Raw genomic sequence first — 26,766 nt, 5'->3', positions numbered from 1 at the left:
CTGGTTAAGTATTTTATTTTTACCTCTATTTATGTTGGGCAGTTTCTAAATCCTAGACACTATACTTGTAGTGTCCCCCACCCTTCCACCTCCTTTAACCTAAGGGGTAGAGTGAATAACAGCTAAGCTCTTTCTTTCTTTTTCTTTTTTTATCTAGAGGGGATGGCAGGGAAGGCAGAGAAATGTTCCTCCTGCAGAATTTTTGTGAGGGACGCCGTCAGTGTCCCTGCTGATTTCACCTGTGGGAAGTGCACCCATCTCTAGCTCCTCAGAAACCGCGTTAGGGAACTGGAGCTGGAGCTGGATGAACTTTGGATCATTCGGGAGGTAGAGGTGGTCATAGATAGTAGCTTCAGGGATGTAGTTACTCCGAAGAATCAAGGTAGATGGGTGATGGTGAGAGGGGCTGGGAGGAAACAGTCAGTGCAGGGATCCTCTGTGGTCGTTCCCCTCAGTAACAAGTATACCGCTTTGGATACTGTTGGGGGAGACGCCTTACCAGGGTAAGCCATGGTGAACGGATCTCCAGCACTGAGTCCGTCCCTGTGGCTCAGAAGGGAAGGAGGGAGAGCAGGAGAGCAAGAGTTCTTGGGGACTCGATAGTTAGAGGGACAGATAGACAAACCATGTTGTCATCTCTAGTTTGTTGCCGGTGCCATGTGCTGGTGAGTTGAGGAACTGGGAGAGAGTGCAGATAAACACATGGCTGCAGGGATGGCGTAGGAGGGAGGGTTTCAGTTAAGTGGATAATTGGAGCACATTCTGGGGTAGGTGGGACCTGTACAGACAGGACGGTTTGCACCTGAACCAGAGGGGCACCAATATCCTGGGAGGGGAATTTGCTATGGCTCTTCGGGGGGGGGGGGTTAAACTAATTTGTCAGGGGGCTGGGAAAACGAGCTGTGTTCCAGAAGCCAGTGTCGAGAGTAGTGAGGTACTGAAGAGGGTATCAAAGTCGCAGGAGTGTACCGGCAGACAGAAAGGTGGGTTGAAGTGTTTCTACTTCAATGCATGGAGCATCTGGAATACGATAGGTGGCCTTGGAGCGTGGATTGGTACTTGGGTCTACGATGTTGTGGCCATTACGGAGATATGGTTAGAACAGGAGACAGGAATGGTTGTTGGAATTTCCGGGGATAAGTGTTTCAGTAAGAGTAGGGAAGGTGGTAAAAGAGGTGGAGGAGTAGCATTGTTAATCAAGGATAGTTAAACGGCTGCCGAAAGGCAGTTTGAAGGAGATCTGCCTACTGAGGTAATATGGGCCGAAGTTAGAAATAGGAAAGGAACGGTCACGTTGTTAGAAGTTTTCTATAGGCCCCCAAATAGTAATAGAGATGTGGAGGAAGAAATTGCAAAACAGATCATGGATAGGTGTGAGGTCTCAGGGTAGTTGTCATGGGCGACTTTAACTTTCCAAATATTGATTGGAACCTCTATACGACGAACAGTTCGGATGGGGCAGTTTTTGTACAGTGTGCAGGAGGGTTTCCTGACACAAAATGTGGATAGGCCGACAAGAGGGTGGGCCACATTGGATTTGGTACTGGGTAATGAACCGGGCCAAGTGTTAAATTTGTGTGTGGGAGAGCACTTTGGAGATAGTGACCACAATTCGGTGTCTTTCACTATTAGGCCATACGGCAGGGAAAGGTTTATAATTGGGGGAGGGGTAATTATGATGCGATTAGGCAAGAATTAGGGAGCATAGGATGGGAACAGAAACTGTCAGGGAAAGGCACAAATGAAAAGTGGAGCTTGTTCAAGGAACAAATACTGCGTGTCCTTGATAGGCATGTCCCTGTCAGGCAGGGAGGAAATGGCCGTGTGAGGGAACCATGGTTGACAAAAGAGGTTGAATGTCTTGTCAAGAGGAAAAAGGAAGAGTATGTAAGGATGGGAAAACATGGTTAAGTAGGGTCGCTTGAGGGTTACAAGGTAGCAAGAAATGAGCTGAAAAAAGGGCTTAAGAGAGCTAGGAGGGGGCATGAGACGTCCTTTGCGGGTCAGGTCAAGGAAAGCCCCAAGGCTTTTTACTCTTATGTGAGAAATAAAAGAATAACCAGGGTGTGAGTATGGCCGGTCAAGGACAGTAGTAGGAACTTGTGCATGGAGTCAGAAGAAATAGGAGGGGTGTTGAATGAATACTTTTTTTCAGTGTTCACAAAGGAGAGGGGCCATGTTTTTGAGGATGAGAGTGTGATTCAGGCGGGTAGGCTGGAGGAAGTAGATGTTTGAGGAAGGATGTATTAGAAATTTTGAAAAACCTCAGGGTCGACAAGTCCCCTGGGCCAGATGGGATATACCCAAGGATTCTTTGGGAGGCAAGGGATGAGATTGCAGAGCCTTTGGCTTTGATCTTTGGGTCCTCGCTGTCCATGGGGATAGTGCCAGAGGACTGGAGAGTGGCGAATGTTGTTCCTCTATTCAAGAAAGGGAATAAGGGCTGCTTTAGCACACTGGGCTAAATCACTGGCTTTTAAAGCAGACCAAGGCAGGCCAACAGCAAGGTTCAATTCCCGTACCAGCCTCCCCGAACAGGCGCCGGAATGTGGCGACTAGGGGCTTTCCACAGTAACTTGATTTGAAGCCTACTTGTGACAATAAGCGATTTTCATTTCATTTCATTTCAGGAATGACCCTGGTAATTATAGGCCAGTTAGTCTTACTTCGGTTGTCGGGAAGATAATGGAAAAGGTCCTGAAGGATAGGATTTATGACCATTCAGAAAGATGCAGCTTTATCTGAGATAGTCAACACAGATTCGTGAAGGGTAGGTCTTCACAAATTTGATTGAATTCTTTGAGGAGGTAACTAAGTGTGTAGATGAAGGTAGAGAAGTTGATATTGTATACATGGATTTTAGTAAGACTTTTGATAAGGTTCCCCATGGTCGGCTCATGAAGAAAGTAAGGAGGTGTGGGATAGAGGGAAATTTGGCCAATTGGATAAGTAACTGGCTATCACATAGATGACAGAGGGTGGTGGTGGATGGAAATTTTTCAGACTGGAGACCAGTTACCAGCGGTGTACCACGGGGATCAGTGCAGGGTCCTCTGCTATTTGTGATTTTTATCAATGACTTGGAGGAGGGGACTGAAGGGTGGGTCAGTAAATTTGCTGATGACACCAAGATTGGTGGAGTAGTGGATGAGGTGGAGGGCTGTTGTAGGCTGCAAAGAGACATTGATAGGATGCAGAGCTGGGCCGAAAAATGGCAGATGGAGTTTAACCCTGATAATTGCAAGGTGATTCATTTTGTGAGAAAAAATTTGAATGCGGATTCCAGGGTCAACGGCAGGGTTCTGAGGAATGTAGAGGAACAGAGAGGTCTTGGGGTTCATGTCCACAGATCCCTGAAGGTTGCCACTCAAGTGGATAGAGCCGCGAAGAAGGCTTATAGTGTGTTAGCGTTTATTAACAGGGGGCTTGAGTTTAAGAGTCGCGGGGCTATGCTGCAACTATACATGACCCTGATGAGACCACATTTGGAGTATTGTGTGCAGTTCTGGTCACCTCGTTATAGGAAGGATGTGGAAGTATTGGAAAGGGTGCAAAGGAGATTTACCAGGATGCTGCCTAGTTTGCAGGATAGGTCTTATGAGGAAAGGTTGAGGGAGCTAGGGCTTTTCTCTTTGGAGCGGAGGAGGATGAGAGGCGACTTAATAGACGTTTTAAAGATCATGAGGGGGATAGATAGAGTGGACGTTCAGGGACTATTTCCTCGGGTGGATGTAGCTGTTACAAGGGGGCATAACTATAAGATTCAGGGTGGGAGATATAGGAGGGATGTCCGAGGTAGGTTCTTTACTCAGAGAGTGGTTAGGGTGTGGAATGGATTGCCTGCTGTGATAGTGGAGTCGGACACTTTAGGAACTTTCAAGCGGTTATTGGATAGGCACATGGAGCACACCAGAATGACAGGGAGTGGGATAGCTTGATCTTGGTTTTGGACAATGCTCGGCACAACATCAAGGGCCGAAGGGCCTGTTCTGTGCTGTACTGTTCTATGTTCTAATGACTTAAGGATGTTTTCGTTAGAGAGAAGAAGGTTAAGAGGTGACTTAATTGAGGCATACAAGATGATCAGAGGATTGGATAGGGTGGACAGTGAGGGCCTTTTTCCTCGGTTGGTGATGTCTAGCACGAGGGGACATAGCTTTAAATTGAGGGGAGATAGATATAAGACAGATATCAGAGGTAGGTTCTTTACTCATAGAGTAGTAAGGGCGTGGAATGCGCTGCCTGCAACAGTAGTGGACTCACCAACATTAAGGGCATTTAAATGGTCATTGCATAAACATATGGATGATAAGGGAATAGTGTAGATGGGCTTTAGATTGGTTTCACAGGTCGGCGCAACATCGAGGGCCGAAGGGCCTGTACTGCGCTGTAATGTTCTATGTACTTGTAGTGATAAGCTGATTTCATGAGACAATGAAATCTTGGAATACTCAGACCTCATTAATCATTGAGTTCCGTGGTGGTCTCTCTGTGCACATTATCTGGAATCCAAGTTATCCTCATGATATGTTTTATACTCAAGTGCTTCTGTTAAATGCGGGCTATTTCCTTTCCTCAATGTTGGATTTCAGCACAGTTTTGCCCTCAGTCGACAGTATTGGATCACTTGTAGCCAACTCTTTTGGACCCAGTGGTGCTTTGTGAGTACAGGTGGAACTCGGAAATGATAGATTTAGAGAACTTGGGACAGGTAAGGAAATATTCTGATCCGCACCAAAACAAATTCCAGTGGCAGGCCCATGCATTATTCGATGTGGTGACTTAAAAATAAACAGGCTGTTTAGATGACCTTTCAGCACTGTTCGAAGCAGTAGGAACCTTGACCCTATCTCTGCCTCTCATTATGCCAGCCTCAGTCTCCTAACTGCCCACTCCTTTTCCCCCAACTGCAACTTATCCAATGAAACAGCAGATCTAACAAACAGGGACTTGAAATATTAAATACTCAGAGAAAGTTTTCATTAACTGTAAAGGACGTGAAGCATATTTTATTGGACATAAACAAACAAATGGTGCACTTTTCAAAGTATCTGTTGGAGTACATTAATTACGATATGTGAAAATGTTGAAAAAGGAGACCACAGGCAGGATTTACTGACCACCCCGCCATGGATCTTTCGGTGGAGGAGGCGGCCCCCAACTGGATCTACCAGTCCCGTCGTTGTCAACGGGATCCCTCCCGCTGGGAAACCCGTGCGCCGGCATGGGACCGGAATTTCCCTCCGGCGTGAAAAGCCAGTAAATCCTGCCCCTTGATTTTAGAAGCAATTTGTTTTAGAATACAGAAGTGATTTAGAATGTTAAGATCATTGCAAAGAGGTTGGAGCAGCAAAAGAAATAAGAAGCTTGAGTGGAATGATTAGAAGTATTAAGAATATCCAGGTTAAAAGTGGAGTGTAGAATAGACAAACTATACGATTAACTTAGTAATATTAATTCATAAAATTGTAAGAAATGTAGTATAACAAGCTTTAGGTAGAATTAGAAATAAGTTTGGGCAGTCTCAATCCAGTTTGTAGAAAGGTGGCAGGAAGTGATGGATGATGCTACACTATTGACAGGGTAACATGGCTCCTATCGAGTAATTTAACTCGAACTGACAACCTAATGGAATAGATGCAGAAGATGATTAACATGGTAAATGGAAAACCTCTCACTAAATATCACAGTTATGAAAAAAAACTTTGTATGTAAATTATGGTACACTTTGCAGTGTTCAGATCGCGAGGTAAAGGACAATTCTATTTGTGCAGGATATCGCCAAGATAGAAAAGGATTGGTGAAAAAGACTGTCCCAGAAATGCATTATCGGTATCCAATGTGAAAAATCTTTCCTTTTTTTGAATACCTCAACTTTTGATAACAGAATACACTATGCCCAACATTGAGAAAAAATGGTATCTTTCACTGTTTTTGCATGTGGAGGTTTTGACCAGTCATAACATATGTTACCATCTATCAAAGAGTATACCAGAAAATAAAGAATAGATTCTGACCTGCAATGCTCTGTTGAGTACATTATCAGCTTTAGGAGACAGGTAGACGGAGACAATATTCTCATTAGCGAGTTTTATTATACCATCGCTGAGTTCTTTAGGTTTTGTCTGCCCGTCACTGAAGAATACTGCCACCTTTCTCATCAAAAACCCACTTCGCACACGCTTGAATGTGTTCCTTGCTACAAAGCTCATTGCCTCAGCGATACTGGACTCTTTCCTTGATGGCACAAACTGTAGATTTTCAATCTGTTTGATAAGGTCTCGCTTATTCCTGGCACTGCTAAAACGGATTTCAGTGACTATGCCACTATTATATGTCAGGATAGCGACCCGTGCTCCCTTTGGACAGTTGCTCTCCACTATGGTCAGATTGCGAACTATGTTGAGTATTGCATTCTTGTTGTTATTCAGCTGATTAGCAGTTTTAGTGTTGGAAGTGTCGATCACAAAGGCTAGTTCAGTTGGATATACTGGGCATTCCTTTGCACCTAAGGCAAAGAATAAACAGGAATGAATTTCATTTCCAATGTTCAGTAAAATTATCTGTTAATACAAATGTTTATCCAATGAAGATAACTTACCATAACAACATGCTGCAAGAGACCAAAGGAAAAGAAAACAATTTTAAAACATTTCACCTCAAATAAATGTTTTAAAGAGTCAAATATGTAATCAAATATTCTGAGTTCCATGATACTTACGACATGTGTCTTTGATCTGCCTTACAAGGTTGCATGTCTGTAACATTGGAGAAGCAAAAGAATGTTAGCTAATAAACAACAGAATTCAAATCATATCTTGTGACCAACAACATTTTATTTACCTCTATGGATCTCCCCCTCTCTCCTTTTGGACCCTATAATGTGTAAAATAATACAAATTAATCCAAGGATGTTCATAAAAAGTTCCAGTCTGCAATTATTCAAATTCATCAGCATGTAATACCCCACAGGTGCAGCACATAAATAATCAGAGACTGGATCCAATATAGGAGTTTGAAAAAGAGGCAATAACATGCTGCAAGGTGCTAGATTTCAGGCAGGATTCTCCACTCTCTGCAGCTGTGATCAGGAATCCCAATCACGTAGAGAATGAAGCATCGGCTAAAAGATGGGATCGGCGCCAGGCGGCAGACCCCTCCCCAGTGTTTGCTCCCGTGGGATACCTATCTCCATGCCAGCTGGAACATGCAAAGTACTTTGCATGCAATCAATGGGCTAGAAGCCAGATTCTTACCTTCCCCCCATCCCCACAGTGAGAGATCCACTGGGTAGTCTGTGGTTCAAACATGGCCAAGTGCAGTCCTGGGGCAGTGGACCCCAAGGAGGGTCAGGGGCACCATTTCATTGCTAATGTGTGTTTCTGTCACTGCCAGGCTCAAGAGGGTGTGTTCCCTATGGGTCTTGGGCGTTGGGTGCATGAGAACTATGACTAAGGGCTTGACCCCATGACCCTCCCCTGGGATGGGGATCCAATGTCTGGACCACCCCTTCCAGTCCTGGGCAGCCTGAAGATGACGCTTGGCATGGTGATCTCAGACAGTTCTCTGATCAACAGCATCATCTTGGTTAGACATTTTAAATTCTGAAGTGGCCTCCTCATCCTGAACTGCTCAGTCTGACAGCTGGAGAGCAGTCCAGGAAGTCCAGTGAAGAATCAATGCAGGAACACTTTCTCTTTCTTAGCATTTGCTCCCTCAGCCCTCTGCCTTTGAAACTACACCTTTTTGAAGTGTCAGAGGCTTCCTAGAAAGCCCTCAACACTTGAAAATGTTTCAAATCCCCTGAGATCCTTTGAAATGCGAAGCATTCACTCAGTTTTACAGAGCAGTATCTTTCACAAACCTGTGATTGACACCTTAATGGTCCAGACACAGTTGCTGTGTCTTTCCCTTCATGCATGAATACATCTCAAGTATCCTCCATTGATCTTAACCACAATGTTTATAAACACTCTTGTTATGATTGACAGCTCCTTCAAAACATTAAGTGGTTTCACTTCCTCTTTTGTAACTGCAGAAAACACTTCACATTGTTGAAATAGAATCAATTCAAAGGATCCCAGTGGATTTCAGGCTTTTGAAGTGCCAAGGGTTTTCTAGTAAGGTTCTGACAAAAAGCTGCAGTTTTGTAATCCATTTGGCTGAGGGAGCAGACATGAGGAAAGGGAAAGTCTTCCTGACTGGAATCTCCAATGAACTCTCTACTGTGCACCTATCAGGCAAAGCAGCTCAGAGTGAGCAGGCCACTTCAGCATTTAAACAGATGAGACCAGGGTAAAGAATTTGGAGACAGGACTGCCTGAGATAACCATAGCAACTGTAATTGTCAGGTTGCCCAGGGCTGGTTGGGGCCATCCAGACACTGGATCCCCATGTTGGCCGAGGGTCCAGGATTCCACTCCTTACCCACAGCACTCACCCACCCAAATCCAGAACCCTTCGGGGACCCTCCCTCTGCAGTTTGGCATGGGAGCAATGGGCTCACCTCCTTGACCCACCTCAGGGTCCATTGTGCCAGGCAAGGGTGTCACTGCCAAGGTGTCAGTGCCATGGTGCCAAGGGGCAGGGACTGATGGGTGGGTCCTTAAGGGGTGGCATAAGGGGAGGAAGGCAGAATGGAAGGACTGAGGGGCTGGGTGATGATGCCCCTCCTTGTTGAGGGGTTGGGCTGCTCCCCATGTCAGCAGGGAGGTCAACACGTTGTAGAGGAGAGGGGAACCTGCCTTGGGATGCCAGGATTGGGGTGCTCGCTCAAAATGGCAGCCCGAGACTGGGAAGGGAAACCAGCGCGCTTGCCTCCATAGATAAGATTTGCCTGGCTGAGGTATGGGTGATGCTCCTAGCACCAGCTGGGACCAGTCCTGATCTCCGCTGATGGGAGCACTTAGACTCCGGAACGGAGCGGGATTCTCCGATGGTAGGAGATGGCGCGCCGTTCACTGGTGGCAGGAATCTCTGCTCCTGCCACTAACAATGCAAATTCCCATTGAAACCAATATATACTGGGAAACCCATGGACAGGGGTGTGCTGCCAGCGATACCAGAGAAGCCCGTCGCCTGCGAAGGACCAGACAATTACAGCCATTATCTTGAGATAATGTTACCCAAATATTAATTAGTCACTAACTCAAAAGGGATTGGACTTTGATCAATTACAGAAAATACTTTTTTGTGTGCGTTCCCCACTCCAGTACAGAATTTCACCTGATAATGCGTAATATCATGCGGTTAACATTACACAACTTGTTTTTCTTCATTCATGGAAACAAGGCATTTTTGCCTAGGGTAATATTTATTGTCCATCTCTGAATGCTCTTGAGAGCATGGTGATGTGCCACCATTTTTAACTGGTCTGTGTGGTGAAGGGACTCCCATAGTATCACGAGGGAGGGAATTCCAACATTCTTGTCCAGTGGCAATGAAAGCAAGACAAGTCAAAATGGTATTTAACTTGGGAAGGAAGTTGGAGAAGCTGGTGCTCCTATGCTTCTGCTGTCCTTGTTCTTCTAGGCCATTGGTTTTGGAAGGTGTGGCCAAAGAAGGTCTGGTGAGTTGTTGCAGTGCATCCTTTTGATGGCACACATGACTGCCACATTGTGGAGGAAATTATTGTTTTAAGGTAGTGGATCAGGTGCCAATCATACAGGCTGCTTTATCCTGGATGGTGTTGAGCTTCTTGATTGTTGTTGCAGCTGCACTTAGCCATATAAGTGGGAGTATTACATCACTTGCACCCTTTAGAAAAGTGGAAAAGTTTTGAGGAATGAGGTGATGAGTTACTCATCACAGAATTCCCAGCTTCTGATCTGCTCTTGTAGCCTCTGTATTTTTGTCCAGGTATGGGAGATCCCACTTCTCCCCCCACTCCCCACCCCAGAATGCTGCTGATGATGGTGGAATTTGATAATGGTAATGCTGTTGAATGTCAAAGGGACTTGGTTAAATTCTCTCTTGTTGGAGATGGTCCAGTACTTGTGTGACAAAAGTGCTACAGCCACTTATTAGCTCAAGTCTGTATATTATTCAGGATGGGCTGCATACAGGCACAGCTGCTTCATTACCCAATGAGTTGCCAATGGAATTGAAGGCTGTGCAATCATTGGAGAATCTCCCCACTTCTGATCTTACATTAAAGGGAACATCGGAAGAAGCTGTGGGTGGTTGGTCTAGGATATTCCCTAGTGCTGCAGTGATGTCCTGGTGCTGAGATGATTGCCCCCTAACAACCACAACCATCTTCTGCTGTTAAAATTCCAGCCAATATTCTTCCGATTTACACTGACTTCAATTTAGCAGGGCTCCATGATGCCACACCAGTTCAGATTCTACCTTGATGTCAAGGGAAATTTCTCTTGCCTTACATCTAGAATTCCATGACCGCAATCAGTAAGAATGAACAACAACACTTCCTCCACAATAGTCCTGAATACCAGGACCCCGCAAGGCTGCGTACTTAGCCCCCTACTCTACTCCCTGTACACACACGACTGCTTGGCAAAATTTGGTTCCAACTCCATCTACAAGTTTGCTGATGATACGATCATAATGGGGCGGATCTCGAATAACGACGAGTCAGAATACAGGAGGGAGATAGCGAACCTAGTGGAATGGTGCAGCGACAACAATCTATCCCTCAATGCCAGCAAATCTAAAGAGCTGGTCATTGACTTCAGGAAGCAAAGTACTGTACACACCCCTGTCAGCATCAAAGGGGCTGAGGTGGAGATGATTAGCAGTTTCAAATTCCTAGGGGTGCACATCTCAAAAAATCTGTCCTGGTCCACCCACGTCGACGCTACCACCAAGAAAGCACAACAGAGCCTATACTTCCTCAGGAAACTAAGGAAATTCAGCATGTCCACATTAACTCTTACCAACTTTTACAGATGCACCATAGAAAGCATCCTGTCTGGCTGCATCACAGCCTGGTATGGCAACTGCTCGGCCAAGGACCGCAAGAAACTTCAGAGAGTCGTGAACACAGCCTAGTACATCACACAAACCTGCCTCCCATCTATTGACTCTATCTACACCTCCCGCTGCCTGGGGAAAGTAGGCAGCATAATCAAAGACCCCTCCCACCTGGCTTACTCACTCTTCCAACTTCTTCCATCGGGCAGGAGATACAGAAGTCTGAGAACACGCACGAACAGACTCAGAAACAACTTCTTCCCCGCTGTTATCAGACTCCTTAATGACCCTCTTATGGACTGACCTCATTAACACTACACCCTGTATGCTTCATCCGATGCCGGTGCTTATGTAGTTACATTGTATACCTTGTGTTGCCCTATTATGTATTTTCTTTTATTCCCTTTTCTTCCCATGTACTTAATGATCTGTTGAGCTGCTCGCAGAAAAATACTTTTCACTATACCTCGGTACACGTGACAATATACAAATCTAATCCAATCCATGTTTGAACCAAAGTTGCAATGAGGCCTGGAATTGAGTGCTCTTGGCAGAACCTAAACTGAGCATCAGTAAGTAGGTTGAATAACCAAACAGGCGCTGGAGGGTGGCGACGACGGGATTTTCACAGGAGCTTCATTGCAGTGTTAATGTCAGCCTACTTGTGATAATAATAAAGATTCATATTTTTATAAGTGCCACTTCATAGCACGGTCAACGATCCCTTCCATCACTTCTCTGATGATTGAGAGCATTCTAAGTAATTCTCTGGATTCACCTGAGGAAGGAGTTGCGCTCCAAAAGCTAGTGATTCGAAACAAACTTGTTGGACTTTAACCTGGTGTTGTAAGAGTTCTTACAATTAGAGTTAGGGTTAGGGGTCAGTGTTAGGCTGTCCCAATGAGAGATTTGGTTATTTCATATGTAATATGGGCAAGCAGAATAGAGTTTGCGTAAGTCAAGCATTGGGATTAACATTTTAACATCAAAGTTAACAAATTATGCAAACTTAGTCCTTGATTCTAGGGTCCGCTTCACTTCACTAGTCAGCATTTGTTGACCTTCATTGTCTTTAAAATTCGGTGGATAACATGCCTTGTCACGTGGTTAAATTCAAAAGTTACACATTTGAAGACAATGATTACCTGTGAGCCTGGGTAACCTGCTTCTCCTTTCGTTCCAAGTTCACCAGAAGCTCCTGAGTACCCCTTCAATAGAAAATATAAGATCAGTTACCACCAATGAGGTTTATTTTCATCACAATTTTCTTTCTTTATGGGCAGAAAAGTGGCAGATGGAATTTAACCCTGAAAAGTGTGACATGATACACTTTGGATGGAATAATTTGACAAGGAAGTATTCAATGAATGGCCTGACACTGGGACGTTCAGAGGAACAAAGGGTCTTTGATGTCACTTAAGATTCAACTGGAGAATCTGCAACTAGAACTATGCAAACGCATTTTACTCCCCTTAAGTGATTAAGATAAATACAATGCGCATAAGAGATGTGGGTGGAATTTTGCAGAGGCATCAAGGAGACTCACTGAACCACAAACCAATCAAGCAGTGGCATGTCCACTGGACAGGTCATCCCCAGGAATCAATCGGTGAGGTGCAAGTGTCAGCTAGCACGAGCAGCTGGACAAGCAGAGGCTTGCAGCTCGTGCACTTAGCAGTGCCATTGAGGAGTCTATGGCTGCAGCTGAAAAGACATCCTGGAGTCTCAGGATCGCAGATAACCCAGGTTACAGATAAGCAATGTGGGGGTAGGAAACATGAATTTGTGGGTGGGAGCCATGGGGCGAGGGGGGCTGAGGAGGTCAGAAGCAAGAGTAGGGGTGGCTTTCAGGTTCTCTCCCATTCCTGACATTTAGTCCCTTGCACAGGCACTGGATGCCTTTGATGAAGAGACCATCTCACTGAGGTGACAAGCAGCCTGCACTGTGTCACCTGTCATGCAGACCCGATGGTTCACCCCAGCAGCCAAGGGATGAGGTCCTTAAGTGATCATTAGTTGGTCGCTTAAGGTCCTCAATTGGTGATGGGAAGGTCGATCATGGGTCTTCCTGCCCGGAACTTAATTCTGGTGAAGGCAGACAGGTGGTATTGTTTAGGTTTGGCACCACCCCACCAATTACATGCCCTTCCCACCTCCAAGAGGGAACACAAGATTCTGCATTGCTCTAAATCCTTTTCCTACTGTTTTGCACAGAGATACACTTGGTAGCACAGTAATATTAAAATAAGTCAAAAAAGCAACTGCATCATTTTTGTTTCTGTTTGGACTTACCCTTCGACCTCTATTTCCTTTAATACCGTCCTTTCCTAAACCACCAGCAACTCCAAATGTACCCTGTTTCAAGGATATGGCACATAGTTAAAAGTGCATCAACCATGGGAAGTGAATCACAAAAAAATGTTTAATCGCAATTTAATTACCTTTGGGCCGAGGGGTCCTACAGGGCCTCGTTCACCCTAAATGCAAAAAACAGAATTAATGAAACATTGGTGCATAGATTGTTTTCTATTCTTCCAGCTATTTCCATTCCTTATGAAGACCCTGCTAGGTAACAGTACAACAAGAGCAGCTACCCTTCAGTTCCCTATCCAAAATGATAATTCTTCATCTGTACAAGCTTCTCAAGTGAATATCAGCAGATGGTTTGGCTTTTCCAAAATATATTCTCTGCACTCCGTGCTCATTGATCTGATCTATAATTGGGATGACGAGTGATAGAATAGTGGAGGGCTCACTATGAATGATCAAAAGGAGAAACTCCAGCTGATGTCCCCCTCTTGGCTAGGATCAACTTACTCAACATATATTTGTCATCAAACCGGAGTTGCATCCTGCTTTATACAGCTTAATGTATATGCAGCTTAATGTACTTATTGAGCAAGTCAGCCCCGTCATTTCCAATGACTGTGCCATGTAATACATGTTGCATCTGTATGTAGTTTTTACTCAATTTCAATTCATGATCTTGCCACAAATAAAGGACATAGATTTTGTGTCAATAATAGTTGTTCAATTATCTATTAGAAAGAGAATTTCTTACAAATCACTAGAAAATTATTTTTCAGGAAAATGGGTGTTCTGTATAGATTGCCTGTATAGATGTGATCACTGAATGGACCAAAGCCACATCCAAACAGATCCCCAGTACAGGTCCAGAAACACACTCGTTTCCTTCTCATAGTTCAAATCGGAACTAAATCGAAGTTTCACGTCTATAGTTTGACCAGGAGACCCAGATAGTATGGTATAGTCACAACCTGATTATGGTTTCCCTTCTTCAGTTTTTAAAACAATTTCCAATTAAGGGGCAATTTAGCGTGGCCAATCCATCTACGCTGTACATCCTTGGGGAGCTGAGACATACGAAGACACAGGAAGAATGTGCAAGCTGCACACGGACAGTGACCCAGGGCTGGGGTTGAATCCGGGTGCTTGGTGTCATGAGGCAGCAGTGCTAACCACTGTGCCAGCGTGCCGTCCATTCTCTTCTTAAGTTAAGTTAACTGCTGTCCAGGCAGCTTTAGGTTGCAGCTCACAACTCCCACCAAGGTACTATTAATTTTGCGGTATGCAAACCAAAGAACAAAGAACAAAGAAATGTACAGCACAGGAACAGGCCCTTTGGCCCTCCAAGCCCGTGCCGACCATGCTGCCCGACTAAACTACAATCTTCTACACTTCCTGGGTCCGTATCCCTCTATTCCCATCCTATTCATGTGTTTGTCAAGATGCCCCTTAAATGTCACTATCGCCCTGCTTCCACCACCTCCTCCGGCAGCGTGTTCCAGGCACCCACTACCCTCTGTGTAAAAAACCTGCCTCGTACATCTACTCTGAACCTTGCCCCTCTCACCTTAAACCTATGCCCCCTAGTAATTGACCCCTCTACCCTGGGGAAAAGCCTCTGACTATCCACTCTGTCTATGCCCCTCATAATTTTGTAGACCTCTATCAGGTCGCCCCTCAACCTCCTTCGTTCCAGTGAGAACAAACCGAGTTTATTCAACCGCTCCTCATAGCTAATGCCCTCCATACCAGGCAGCATTCTGGTAAATCTCTTCTGCACCCTCTCTAAAGCCTCCACATCCTTCTGGTAGTGTGGCGACCAGAATTGAACACTATACTCCAAGTGTGGCCTAACTAAGGTTCTATACAGCTGCAACATGACTTGCCAATTCTTATACTCAATGCCCCAGCCAATGAAGGCAAGCATGCCGTATGCCTTCTTGACTACCTTCTCCACCTGTGTTGCCCCTTTCAGTGACCTGTGGACCTGTACTCCTAGATCTCTCTGACTTTCAATACTCTTGAGGGTTCTACCATTCACTGTATATTCCCTACCTGCATTAGACCTTCCAAAATACATTACCTCACATTTGTCCGGATTAAACTCCATCTGCCATCTCTCCGCCCAAGACTCCAAACAATCTAAATCCTGCTGTATCCTCTGACAGTCCTCATTGCTATCCGCAATTCCACCAACCTTTGTGTCGTCTGCAAACTTACCAATCAGACCAGTTACATTTTCCTCCAAATCATTTATATATACTACAAAGAGCAAAGGTCCCAGCACTGATCCCTGTGGAACACCACTGGTCACAGCCCTCCAATTAGAAAAGCATCCTTCCATTGCTACTCTCTGCCTTCTATGACCTAGCCAGTCCTGTATCCACCTTGCCAGCTCACCCCTGATCCCGTGTGACTTCACCTTTTGTACTAGTCTACCATGAGGGACCTTGTCAAAGGCCTTACTGAAGTCCATAGAGACATATAGAAACCACCCGACAATTATTCCAATTGATGCTGTTGAATAATTAATTAATTAAAATTTCATATTTGGCAAACTTTACATCATTAAATGTTGAGATACCTTAGCTGAGATTCCATTTTTGCAAAGTTTACAGGAGTGTTAACTTTAATATCCTGCATCTATGTAAAAAATTAAAGTTCCGTTCTGTTTTCATTCCTTGCACTAAAAAAGATGTTTGCATTCTGTAAATATATATTTGCTACATTATTACAGAAGCGCCCTTCAACTTTTGTTAATGACTGACCTTTCTGCCTTTAAATCCACTGTTGCCAATTCCATTTTTTCCATCTTCACCCTGCAAGGTACCGTGTAAATATTGGTTAGACAGTCATGCAAAACTTTTAAAGCCATGCCTAATTTTGTACTTAATAAAATTTGTGCACAATATGTCTAAAGACAAACAGACACTACCAGGATGGTAGTGGCTAAGGTGCCATCCTGGCAGTGCCAAGGTGCCCGGGTGCCAGAGGGAGAGTCACAATGTCACCCTGCCCTGTCCCTGATCATTCAAGTGTCTCCAATGGCCTGGGAGACCCCCGTTATGCCTGGTCCACATTTGTGCGGACCAGTGCTAAATGGCACCTGTGTGATCTCTCGCTGGGGAGCCGGTTAGTTCCCCGGGAGGCCGTTTGATTAGACTTACACCTCACAAATGAGGTGCCGATTGCTCTTAATTAGTCTGAATTGGTGTCTCGCCACGTCTGGGCGGGATCTGGAAACCGTGAACAGGAGCGTGCCAGTTAGATCGTGAAGCGATTCGCGCTCGTTGTGGTTCCTGATTTTGGCGTTTCCTGCGATTTAACTAGTGCACCCGGGTCTGCCGCAGGTACAACGGGGCCGTTAAGCCGTGCCCAACCTCTGCTGTTTTGGAGGCATTTGTCTTTAATCTGCACTTCCCAGTTGATAGCCTTGTTAGCACCATGGGAGTGCCTTATACAGCTTTGTCTTGTATCTCTGACGAGAAGCAAGAAGACGCCCATGAACTGTACAATCCATGCCACACGAGTATGGTCTTTGAGCAAGTTGTTGGAATGCTGAACCTGAGATTAAAGTTCCTGAACAGATCTGGGTACATCCTTCAGAATGCGAGAGTTCAGAATAATACTGGCCTGCTGCACCTTGCACAATTTGCTGCATCAGAGAAAAGTGATGACTACTCTGCATCTTTTGAGGAGGAGAAGAAGGAGGAGGGACAATAGGATGAACAGAAGGAGAAGGAGGCTGATGTGGCCAATGTACCTACACAGCTGCTCAATTAGCCACTAGGGATGCCCTGGATATGATCATTCAGCCATGCCTCAGCTAAATCCACACACAAAGCATTCCCACAGTCGACAATCCACTCCCTCACTTGTACAGAGACAATTATTGAGTCGGCGTACTAAAGAACATCTGTTTCAAGACTAGGTAATTTTATTATCGTATTATAAACTGTGGACATAAAATTAATGGTATCAAACTGGAACTCATACAAATACGACTGACCACAATGATTTCTCCTCCAGACTCCCCCCAGCTTACAGTGTCATGTGACATTACTTGCCCGACACCTACTGGTCGGAGGCTATACATATTTACACATACACTTGCTTTTGCATATCACTACATCACTGACACATATTGCTTATCTACTACTCTTGTCATACCATTTTAGTCAAGGCTGAAGACCACTTCACAGGCAAAAGTGGAGATGAGTGGACTATGGAGACTTGGAATAAAGATTATGGTGCATAAACATGGATAATAAAAGTGACAATTTTTTATTTTTAAAAATTCTTTTATAAATTTAGAGTACCCAATTATTTTTTTTCCAATTAAGGGGCAGTTTAATGTGGCCAATCCACCTACTCTGCACATCTTTGGGTTGTGGGGGTGAAACCCACGCAGACATGGGGAGAAACTCCACACAGATAGTGACCCCGGGCTGGGATCGAACCCGGGTCCTCAGCACCGTAGGCAGCAGTGCTAATCATTGGGCCACCGTGCTGCCCTAAAAGTGACAATTTAATTAACTTTGAAACACCCAAGTGATTTTTCTTGTGAAACTATATAATCTTGCTTCTATTATTTATATTATTACCCCTGTGACTTCCGAAGAGCTAAATGCAGGCTGCTCGTTCCCCTATTCTAACTGCTGAGATGCTTGTAGCTGACACCATCAGGGTTTTGGAGCCAGTGAGGGCCTTGCCAAAGACTGCCCCACCTGCACCTCATGGGTGCAAACCTGGTCACTGGGGCAAATGGCAGCTTGTGGGGCTTTGACTGAGATTTGTGTGTGGATTGGGGCAGTGGGCAAAAGGGGAAGAAGTGGGAGCGCCTTACATGTACCTTCCTCCATTTTCCCTCTCATGACACACTCACATGGAGGGGCTGGTTTAGCACACTGGGCTAAATAGCTGGCTTTTAAAGCAGACCAAGGCAGGCCAGCAGCACGGTTCAATTCCCGTACCAGCCTCCCCGAACAGACGCCGGGATGTGGCGACTAGGGGCTTTTTACAGTAACTTCATTGAAGCCTACTTGTGACAATAAGCGATTTTCATTTCATTTTCATTTCACATTCTCTGCTTGGCAAGAACTGTGAAGAGCTTTGCGGCACTTCAGAGAGGTGCTGAATCGTCTATTTAAGCTGACAGACTGAGAGTACAGTCCAAAGTTCAGGGTCAACATGTATCAGATTGTCTGCCACATCAGAGGCTCCTTATACGAGTCACCTCTTGAGTGGACCTCAACGTAAAGGTCTAAGACATTACGGCATTCGTAATAGACATGGACTCTTCAAATCTCTCCTTGAAAGGTGCACAGTGTCTCTGGGAATCCGCCGCCAGCCTTAAGTGCTGAGACTTCAACAGTCAAGTGCAGGTCATGATTGTGCCTTCTTGCTCAATTGAGCAGAAAACCTGCAAGTGGGTGCTAATGCTCTATCTTCATGAAATATCCATTTAAAAACCACTCCTAAGTTTCTCAACTCATTTGTGGCTTCCCCTACTGTGAGTGTGTCCAAGTCTTAAAACTCAGCTCATAATGTTTGATTGTGTTTGTCAGTGGATTTTAGAATTCTCCTCCCTTGCATCTCTTCACTTTACTTCCTTTTCTGAAGGTGCTAATTTGTGTGACATAGTGCTCCTTCCCCGATGAACATTATGAATAATGCAGCTAAGGCTGAGCCTACTAACTGATTCAATACCAAATGCTAAACAACAGTTACTCGCTGAAGATTAGGAGCTGAAAACCTTTTGTATAGATACTGAAACCAGCTGTAGGACCCATTGTTATTGCAACTAACATCAATTAATGACAGAAACCAGAAATTAAAACCAGATTTTTCTGATCTGTCTGGCTCAACACCCCATCAACTAGTTCACTTATTAGCTGAAACATCTGTGCCAGCAATCTTTAAAAGAAAGGCAGGCAGTTTCCTCGGTTATATAACGTAGCCTGCTAAATCAGACCTTGTGTGTTTGTTGACTTTGAATGGCTTACACTGTACTGCATCTGTTTGTATCTAATGAACTAGGGGAAGGTAACTGCACTTTCATGTATGGGTGACTGCTAGAAGAGGTCAGGGCCCCGCTGGACAAGACATGGGAATAGTGGGAGGAGGAGCTGGACATGGAGATAGGGGGAGGACTCTGGATCGAAGCACTACATAGGGCAAACTCCACCTCTTCATGAGCATGGTTCAGCCTAATGCAAATAAAGGTAGTGCACAGAGCTCACTTGACACGAACATGCATGAGCAGGTTCTTCCCGGAAGTGGAAGACAAATGTGAACGTTGTCAGGCGGGCCCAGCCAACTACACCCACATGTTCTGGGCCTGTCCCAAACTTGTCGGGCACTGGGCTACCTTTTTCAAGGCCATGTCCAAGGTTGTGGGGGTGAGGGTGGATTCATGCCCACTAGTGGTGGTCTTCGGGATATCGGAACTGCCCGAGCTCTTTGCGGGGAGAGGGACAGATGCCCTAGCCTTTGCCTCCCTTATTGCCCGCCGGAGACCCCTGCTCGGCTGGAGATCAGCTGCGCCACCCAAGACTGCAGAGTGGCTGCCGATCTAGCAGAATTCCTCAAATTGGAAAAGATAAAATTCGTCATCAGAGAATCGAAGGAAGGCTTCCACAACACATGGAAACAATTGACCTCTTTGAGGATCTGTTCATGATCAGCAACCAATAAGGGGGACGGGGGAGAGGTGGAGCAGGAAAGGGGGATCAATACAGACAAAAGAAGAAAACAGGAGGGAAGGGAAGGAGGAAAAGGGGGAGGGGAGACAGGGGAAGTAGGGCATAGGAACCAAAGGGTACCGAGGGAACGAAAAACCCATGGGTATGGCCACAGCAAACAACAACCTTGGTGGCCTCAAATATGACCTGGTATGGGGCAATATGTAGATAATTAAACAGCACGGCTGTGGCAACCGACTACTGGGAGCCCAATGTTAATATACTTCGTATCTGTATATATGTTTCCTATGTATTCATACCTGTTTATTTCTTCTCTTTTTTCTTGTACTTTCTGACAATGTTGTCACAAATAAATGCAAAATCAATAAAAATAAAAATAAAAAGGATATCCAGTTCAGGATTTACACCAAAAAAAAATGTTTGGGCTTGTTCGGCCAGGAGTAACTGAGGTAGAAAAGTGGTCAACACTGCTGAATAATCTTTCTGGGCTGATGCAGTATTTTACAGTTATGGGGCGGGATTCTCCCACACATGGCGCGAAGGCACGACGCCGGCGGCAAGAACGTCGCGAACCACTCCGGGGTCGGGCCACATGGAAGTTGCGGAATCCTCTGCACTTCCGGGGGCTAGGCCGGCGGCGGAGGGGTTGGCGCCGCGCCAACCGGCGTCGAAGGGCCGCCACGGTCCCCCGCATGCGCAGAACTGCTGGCATGTTTCTTGCGCATGCGCAGGGTGTTCTTCTCATTGCCAGCCATGGCGGAGCCCTACAGTGGTTGGCGCGGGGTGAAAAAGTGCCCCCACAGCACAGGCCCGCCTGCAGATTGGTGGCCCCCCGGGACCGGACCCCCCCACCCCGTGCACCCCCGCTAGACGGCCAACAAGCCAGGTCCCGCCGTGATGGACCATTTCATGCCGGAGGGACTGGCCGAAAACGGGCAGCCGCTCGGCCCATCGGGGCCTGGAGAATTGCTGGGGGGGCCGCTGCCAACGGCTCCCGACCGGTGTGCCGTAAACCCCGTCCCCGCCCGCAAACCGGCGCCTGAGAATACGGCAGCTGGTGTTGGAGCGGCGGGGCGGGATTCACGCCGCCCCCCCGGGGATACTCCGACCCGGTGGGGGATTGGAGAATCGCACCCATGGAGTCTCATTTCTTTGAGAAAATTAATGGGGGCGATTCTCCGATATGGAGCCCAAGTGTTTGCTCCGTCATGAACGCCGTCGAGTTTCACAACGCTGCGAACCGGGCCCGGGCCAGAGAGGGCCAGCACGGCGCTGGAGCGGTTCATGCCGCTCCAGCCTCCTTTCGCGGTGCCAAATAGGCACCGTGCCAACCCGCGCATGCACAGTTTGGCTGCGCCAACCTGCGCATGCGTGGGGGACTTCTGGACTTCCATGTTGAGTCGGGGCCGGCGCGCCAGAAAGTAGGCCCGGGGGTAGAGGTCGGCCCGCCGATTGGTGGGCCCTGATCGTGGGCCAGACCCCATCGGAGGCCCCCCCCCCCCCCGGTGAAGGAGCCCCCATCCCCCCCCCCCCCACAGGCCGCCCCCCCCAACGATTCCCGCAGAGTTCCCACCGGCAGCGACTGGGGTGAACGGCGCCGGCGGGACTCTGTCGTATCTGCGCGGCTGCTTGGCCCATCCGGGCCGGAGAATTGGCAGCCCCGCCGATTTCAGCGGCCCGTGGCCGGCACGACATCAAACGCGCCGGCGCAAATGGCCCCGATTCTCCGCACCTCGGAGAATCGCTCGCCGGCATTGGGGCATCATGGCGCGGTTGCGGTTACGGCGATTCTCCGGCCCGGCGCTGGGCTCGGAGAATCGCCCCCAATATTTTTCAGATTGTTTTTAACAGCCTTTTTGCAGTTTTTCTCTCCCGCTCTTTGTTTTTACCTTAATGCCACTTGCATATCCCTATGCTTATTTTGCTGAAGGCCCCAATTCCACGTCCACTGCAATAATATGTGCTGTGGATGACAAGCAAGAGTGGGAAGGCTGTTTTTGAATGAAGTTAGTGAAAAGGGCAGAATGAAGTGAGAAGTACTCTGTGTGTACCAGAGGCACCCATCTGCTCCCCACTAAGGTCATACCCCTCCACTTTGTGCCTCCCCACCTAACCTCCAAAACCTAACCTCCACCCACCTCCCTCTGATGTCTGATCCCTCATGACCGAAAAAGGCCTGACTTGCCTATCTTCAACATCCATGGCATTTGTTTGTGGGCCTCCTTACAGTCCCAGCAAGGCCCACTACTTTCTAGTGATGCTACTGGGACTGCAAGGGTTGCTGGCCAATCAGATTCCACTGAGGGTGGAAGTCCAACTCTTAGCTTGTTAAGGCCGTCCACTACGGGAGCAACCTTTTTTAAAGTAAATCAGTTTCTTCCATGAAGACCAGCACCATATGGTCCCCTAAAATTCAACAATTTTTTTTCAGTGTTCATAGCTTTTAAATCATTAAAAACTTTAGTTCATAAATCATATTTATTCTATGCATACCCAAAATGTATTGTGCAACACTTAAAGCTAAAGTTTTATAGCTGAAAAATGAAGCTCTTACCATCTCTCCCCGTCGACCTGTGGGCCCAATTGTACCCTTTCCACCAGGATTTCCAGGTTCACCCTGTATAGGAATAGGTCAATGAAGATAAAATACCAACAATCACATTTCGACAACCTTTATCAACGTTTTGCAACTAAACATTTTAGAGTGGTCCTTGCCTTTCTTCCATTCAGTCCTTGTTTCCCTCCTGCACCCTGAGCTGCCGCAGTGCCAGCAGGTCCCTAGAACAAAATAAACAATATGAAATTGAAATGGGAAATTGGGCTTCACATCACTATAGAAATATTGTTTAACATTTTTTCTCTTTTTCTAATTATGGGTGCAATTGTGCTCTCATAAAGGTAATGTTTGGGAAATGTGAATAAGGTTAAATAAAACTCCTTCTAATTTATCTCAACAAACACTCCTAAGGTAGAAACAGGACAGGTTATATCCACATGACGCAAATAATGTACCTTAAAGCTACACTTAATACAGCAATCCAATTGAACAAGAGTAAGAAAGAAAATATCTATATTTGTGCCCTACATGTCTCAATGGACATCAGAGCCAATTATTCTTTTACTGTGTATATCAATGCACAAATCAATTTATGCCCACCATGCCATCAAGAAGAAAATTATATAAATACATGTAAGTATACCAATGTTGTTGAGGGATAGATGTCAGGACATTAATGCACAGGGAGCATATTAAATCCACTAGAATAGCCATATATAACCTTGATTTAATGTCTCATATGGAAGGGAACACCTCCAGCAATGGCAGAACAGATGCACCCAAATGGTCTTTCCCTGTCCTGTAAATTCTGATATAATCCTTCTGTTCTTAGCATTCTTCCAATGCCAGCCTAGATTATTATGCTTAAATCCTGGCATGAAGGTTGAATACTCAACCCGGTGATGCAAATTAACCCATATGTAGTATTTCATGAGATCAAAAGAAATAGGAGCAGGTGTAGGCCATTCAGAATTTCAATTTCTCACTGCTTACCTTGAGACATGATTGAGGATAGCTATCAATGTTATGTTAAATTATGTGGTGGATTTCACATTGTAGATCTGAATCCCTTTAGAACTAAGTTGAGATTGTTCCAAACTGATTTCGTTTACTTTCATTCTTTCAGTTTGAGTTTCTTAATTAGATGACAGTAAAACAGGGGAAGAAAACCTTTTTCACTATTTCTGCAAAACTGACAATTGAAAACACAAAATCAATCTCCACCTATCCCTGGCCGCTATCCATCCCCGCCGCTCCATGCACCCCCCAGAAAAGTATAAATCTGACCCAATTTCCAGTTCTCTCTAACTTTGACAAAGAGTTATCCAGACGGGAAACGTTAACTCCCTTCTCTCTTCACTGAGGTTGTCAGACCTACTGCGATTGTCCAGTATTTTCTGTTTTTGTGTAAGAGAAAGCACTTACCCTTGGTCCTCGAATGCCGGCTCCACCTTCTCGACCTGGAACTCCAGAAGATCCAGTTCTGCCCTGAGTGTACAAACAGCAAGGTTCTTGTGGTAAATTCCACATTTCTAATGTTTTGAAATTGAGCAGAAATCAGCGACTAAATATTTGTAAATGCATTACTTACTTGAGAGCCACTAAATCCTGGCATTCCTGGAGGCCCAACAGTTCCTGCATTGCCTTTCGCACCCTAAATATGTCAGATGAAATAAATATTGTATTTATTTGAGAACTTTGAATGAGAAAATATTTTCTTTTTTATATATAAATTTAGAGTACCCAATTCATTTTTTCCAATTAAGGGGCAATTTAGCGTGGCCAATCCACCTACCATGCACATCTTTGGGTTGTGGGGGCGAAACCCATGCAACACGGGGAAAATGTGCAAACTCCACAAGGACAGTGACCCAGAGCCGGGATCGAACCTGGGACCTCGGCGCCGTGAGGCAGCAGTGCTATCAACTGCGCCACCGTGCTGCCCCCGGAAATATTTTCTTGTTAAGGGTTAGGTTACACCAGATTTAGATTTATCCTGATTACTGAAAAATAAGTAGATTCAAAAACACTTGAAAATAAGTCGGCAAGATCGCTTAACAGGTAACCTTTAATTTTAAATTTTAATATACTTGGGAATGTGTAACAGAGATATTCTGTAATTTAATTTGTCCATATATCTAACTAATGCACACATGAAAAGTGCAGGAATACAGCAAAATATAGATAGATTGGAGAGTTGGGCAGAGAAATGGCAGATGGAGTTCAATCCAGGCAAATGCGTTGGTGATGCATTTTGGAAGATCCAATTCAAGAGCGGACTATACGGTCAATGGAAGAGTCCTGGGGAAAATTGATGTACAGAGAGATCTGAGAGTTCAGGTCCATTGTACCCTGAAGGTGGCAACGCAGGTCGATAGAGTGGTCAAGAAGGCACACAGCATGCTTGCCTTCATCGGACGGGGTATTGAGTACAAGAGTCGGCAGGTCATGTTACAGTTGTATAGGACTTTGGAATACTGCGTGCAGTTCTGGTCGCCACATTACCAGAAGGATGTGGATGCTTTAGAGAGGGTGCAGAGGAGGTTCACCAGGATGTTGCCTGGTATGGAGGGTGCTCGCTATGAAGAAAGGTTGAGTAGATTAGGATTGTTTTCGTTGGAAAGACGGAGGTTGAGGGAGGACCTGATTGAGGTCTACAAAATTATGAGAGGTATGGACAGGGTGGATAGCAACAAGCTTTTTCCAAGAGTGGGAGTGTCAATTACAAGGGGTCACGATTTCAAGGTGAGAGAGGGAAGGTTTAAGGGAGATGCGCGTGGAAAGTTTTTTACGCAGAAGGTGGTGGGTGCCTGGAATGCTTTGTCAGCGGAGGTGGTAGAGGCAGGCACGATAGCATCATTTAAGATGCATCTAGACAGATATATGAACGGGCGGGTAACAGAGGGAAGTAGATCCTTGGAAAATAGAAGACAGGTTTAGATAAAGGACCTGGATCGGCGCAGGCTGGGAGGGCCGAAGGGCCTATTCCTGTGCTGTAATTTTCTTTGCTCTTTGTAAGACAGCCAGACCCATCACCAGACCTTATCCACCAGACAGTGAAACTTCAGGTGCTGTTCTTGCATATAATTATGAAATGTCTCCCAAAGCTCTCATAGCCAATGTAAGGAAATTTATAAAACGCCTTCATGAAATTCATTGTCTATCGACTGCTGTTCCTCCACCCTGAGGCCAGAGTTGGAGGAATGTAGATTTCTCCAAGGAACGTAGAAATGGAGCAGGTTACATAGATAGGGAGAAGTGAAGATATTAAGGAATTTAAATACAACTATGCAAATTTTAAATTTGAGGTGTTGAGGGAACATGAGCCAATTACAATTACTGAATGTGATTTGGTGCACAGTATACCAGGAGAGTATTAAAGTACACGTCTGGAGGTAGCCAAGGCATGGATGAGGGTTTCAGCAGCTGAAGAACAGGGGACGAGGCAGAGACCAGTGCTGTTAGAAAGGTGGAAATATGCAGACTTTAGGATGGAGATGACCTGAGGAGATAAAAGCTGAGCTCTAGATCAAATAGAGCACCAAGATTATAAACAATCTGATCAACCTGAGGATATGCAAGGCAGGCAGCTAGAATTGGCAATAAGGCAATGGAGTTTAGGAGAGGTCATAGATGACACCTTCTGTAATTCATGTTGATATTGAATGAGAGTGAATGGCAGCTAATAAAGATGTGGATAAGCATTTTAACAGCACAACGAATATGGAGGAGCTGAAAGAAATAGTGTTGAGTATTATCATGTGATAGATGTCTATTTTTTAGATGATGTTGCCAAAGGGCAGAATAGATCAGGAAGAGAGGGGTAAAAGGTAGATCCTTGGAAAGAAAAAAAATTGCTATAAATGTTCTGGCTATGTTGGATAGGTTAGATAATACAGGAGTGAGCTAGGTAATAGAAACAAGACATTGGTGGAGGTTGCTGTTTACTTGGTTGTGCCAAAGTCTACAGAAGGGTAGATCGGAGCAGCATGATAGCATTGTGGATAGCACAAATGCTTCACAGCTCCAGGGTCCCAGGTTCGATTCCGGCTTGGGTCACTGTCTGTGCGGAGTCTGCACATCCTCCCCGTGTGTGCGTGGGTTTCCTCCGGGTGCTCCGGTTTCCTCCCACAGTCCAAAGATGTGCGGGTTAGGTGGATTGGCCATGCTAAATTGCCCATAGTGTCCAAAATTGCCCTTAGTGTTGGGTGGGTTACTGGGTTATGGGGATAGGGTGGAGGTGTGGACCTTGGGTAGGGTGCTCTT

The 26,766-nt window shown here is 45.6% G+C and overlaps 1 protein-coding gene across 1 annotated transcript in view; it reads right to left on the bottom strand.

Moving 5' to 3' along the window:
- LOC140393924 (collagen alpha-3(VI) chain-like) overlaps window positions 1–26,766 on the bottom strand; it is a 369,822-nt gene that overhangs the window by 52,589 nt on the left and 290,467 nt on the right. The window contains exons 31-42 of the mRNA XM_072480566.1: window positions 24,092–24,154; window positions 23,926–23,988; window positions 22,659–22,721; window positions 22,498–22,560; window positions 16,008–16,058; window positions 13,374–13,409; window positions 13,225–13,287; window positions 12,078–12,140; window positions 6,844–6,876; window positions 6,722–6,758; window positions 6,602–6,613; window positions 6,018–6,508 (exon numbers count right to left, since the gene is read on the bottom strand). Of these exons, the coding sequence (XP_072336667.1) occupies window positions 6,018–6,508; window positions 6,602–6,613; window positions 6,722–6,758; window positions 6,844–6,876; window positions 12,078–12,140; window positions 13,225–13,287; window positions 13,374–13,409; window positions 16,008–16,058; window positions 22,498–22,560; window positions 22,659–22,721; window positions 23,926–23,988; window positions 24,092–24,154 (1,038 nt within the window). The remainder of the gene's footprint in view (window positions 1–6,017; window positions 6,509–6,601; window positions 6,614–6,721; window positions 6,759–6,843; window positions 6,877–12,077; window positions 12,141–13,224; window positions 13,288–13,373; window positions 13,410–16,007; window positions 16,059–22,497; window positions 22,561–22,658; window positions 22,722–23,925; window positions 23,989–24,091; window positions 24,155–26,766) is intronic.

Source organism: Scyliorhinus torazame, chromosome 2 (assembly GCF_047496885.1).
Source record: "Scyliorhinus torazame isolate Kashiwa2021f chromosome 2, sScyTor2.1, whole genome shotgun sequence".
Lineage (NCBI taxonomy): Eukaryota > Metazoa > Chordata > Chondrichthyes > Carcharhiniformes > Scyliorhinidae > Scyliorhinus > Scyliorhinus torazame.
This window is presented reverse-complemented; position numbering and strand designations above follow the sequence as displayed.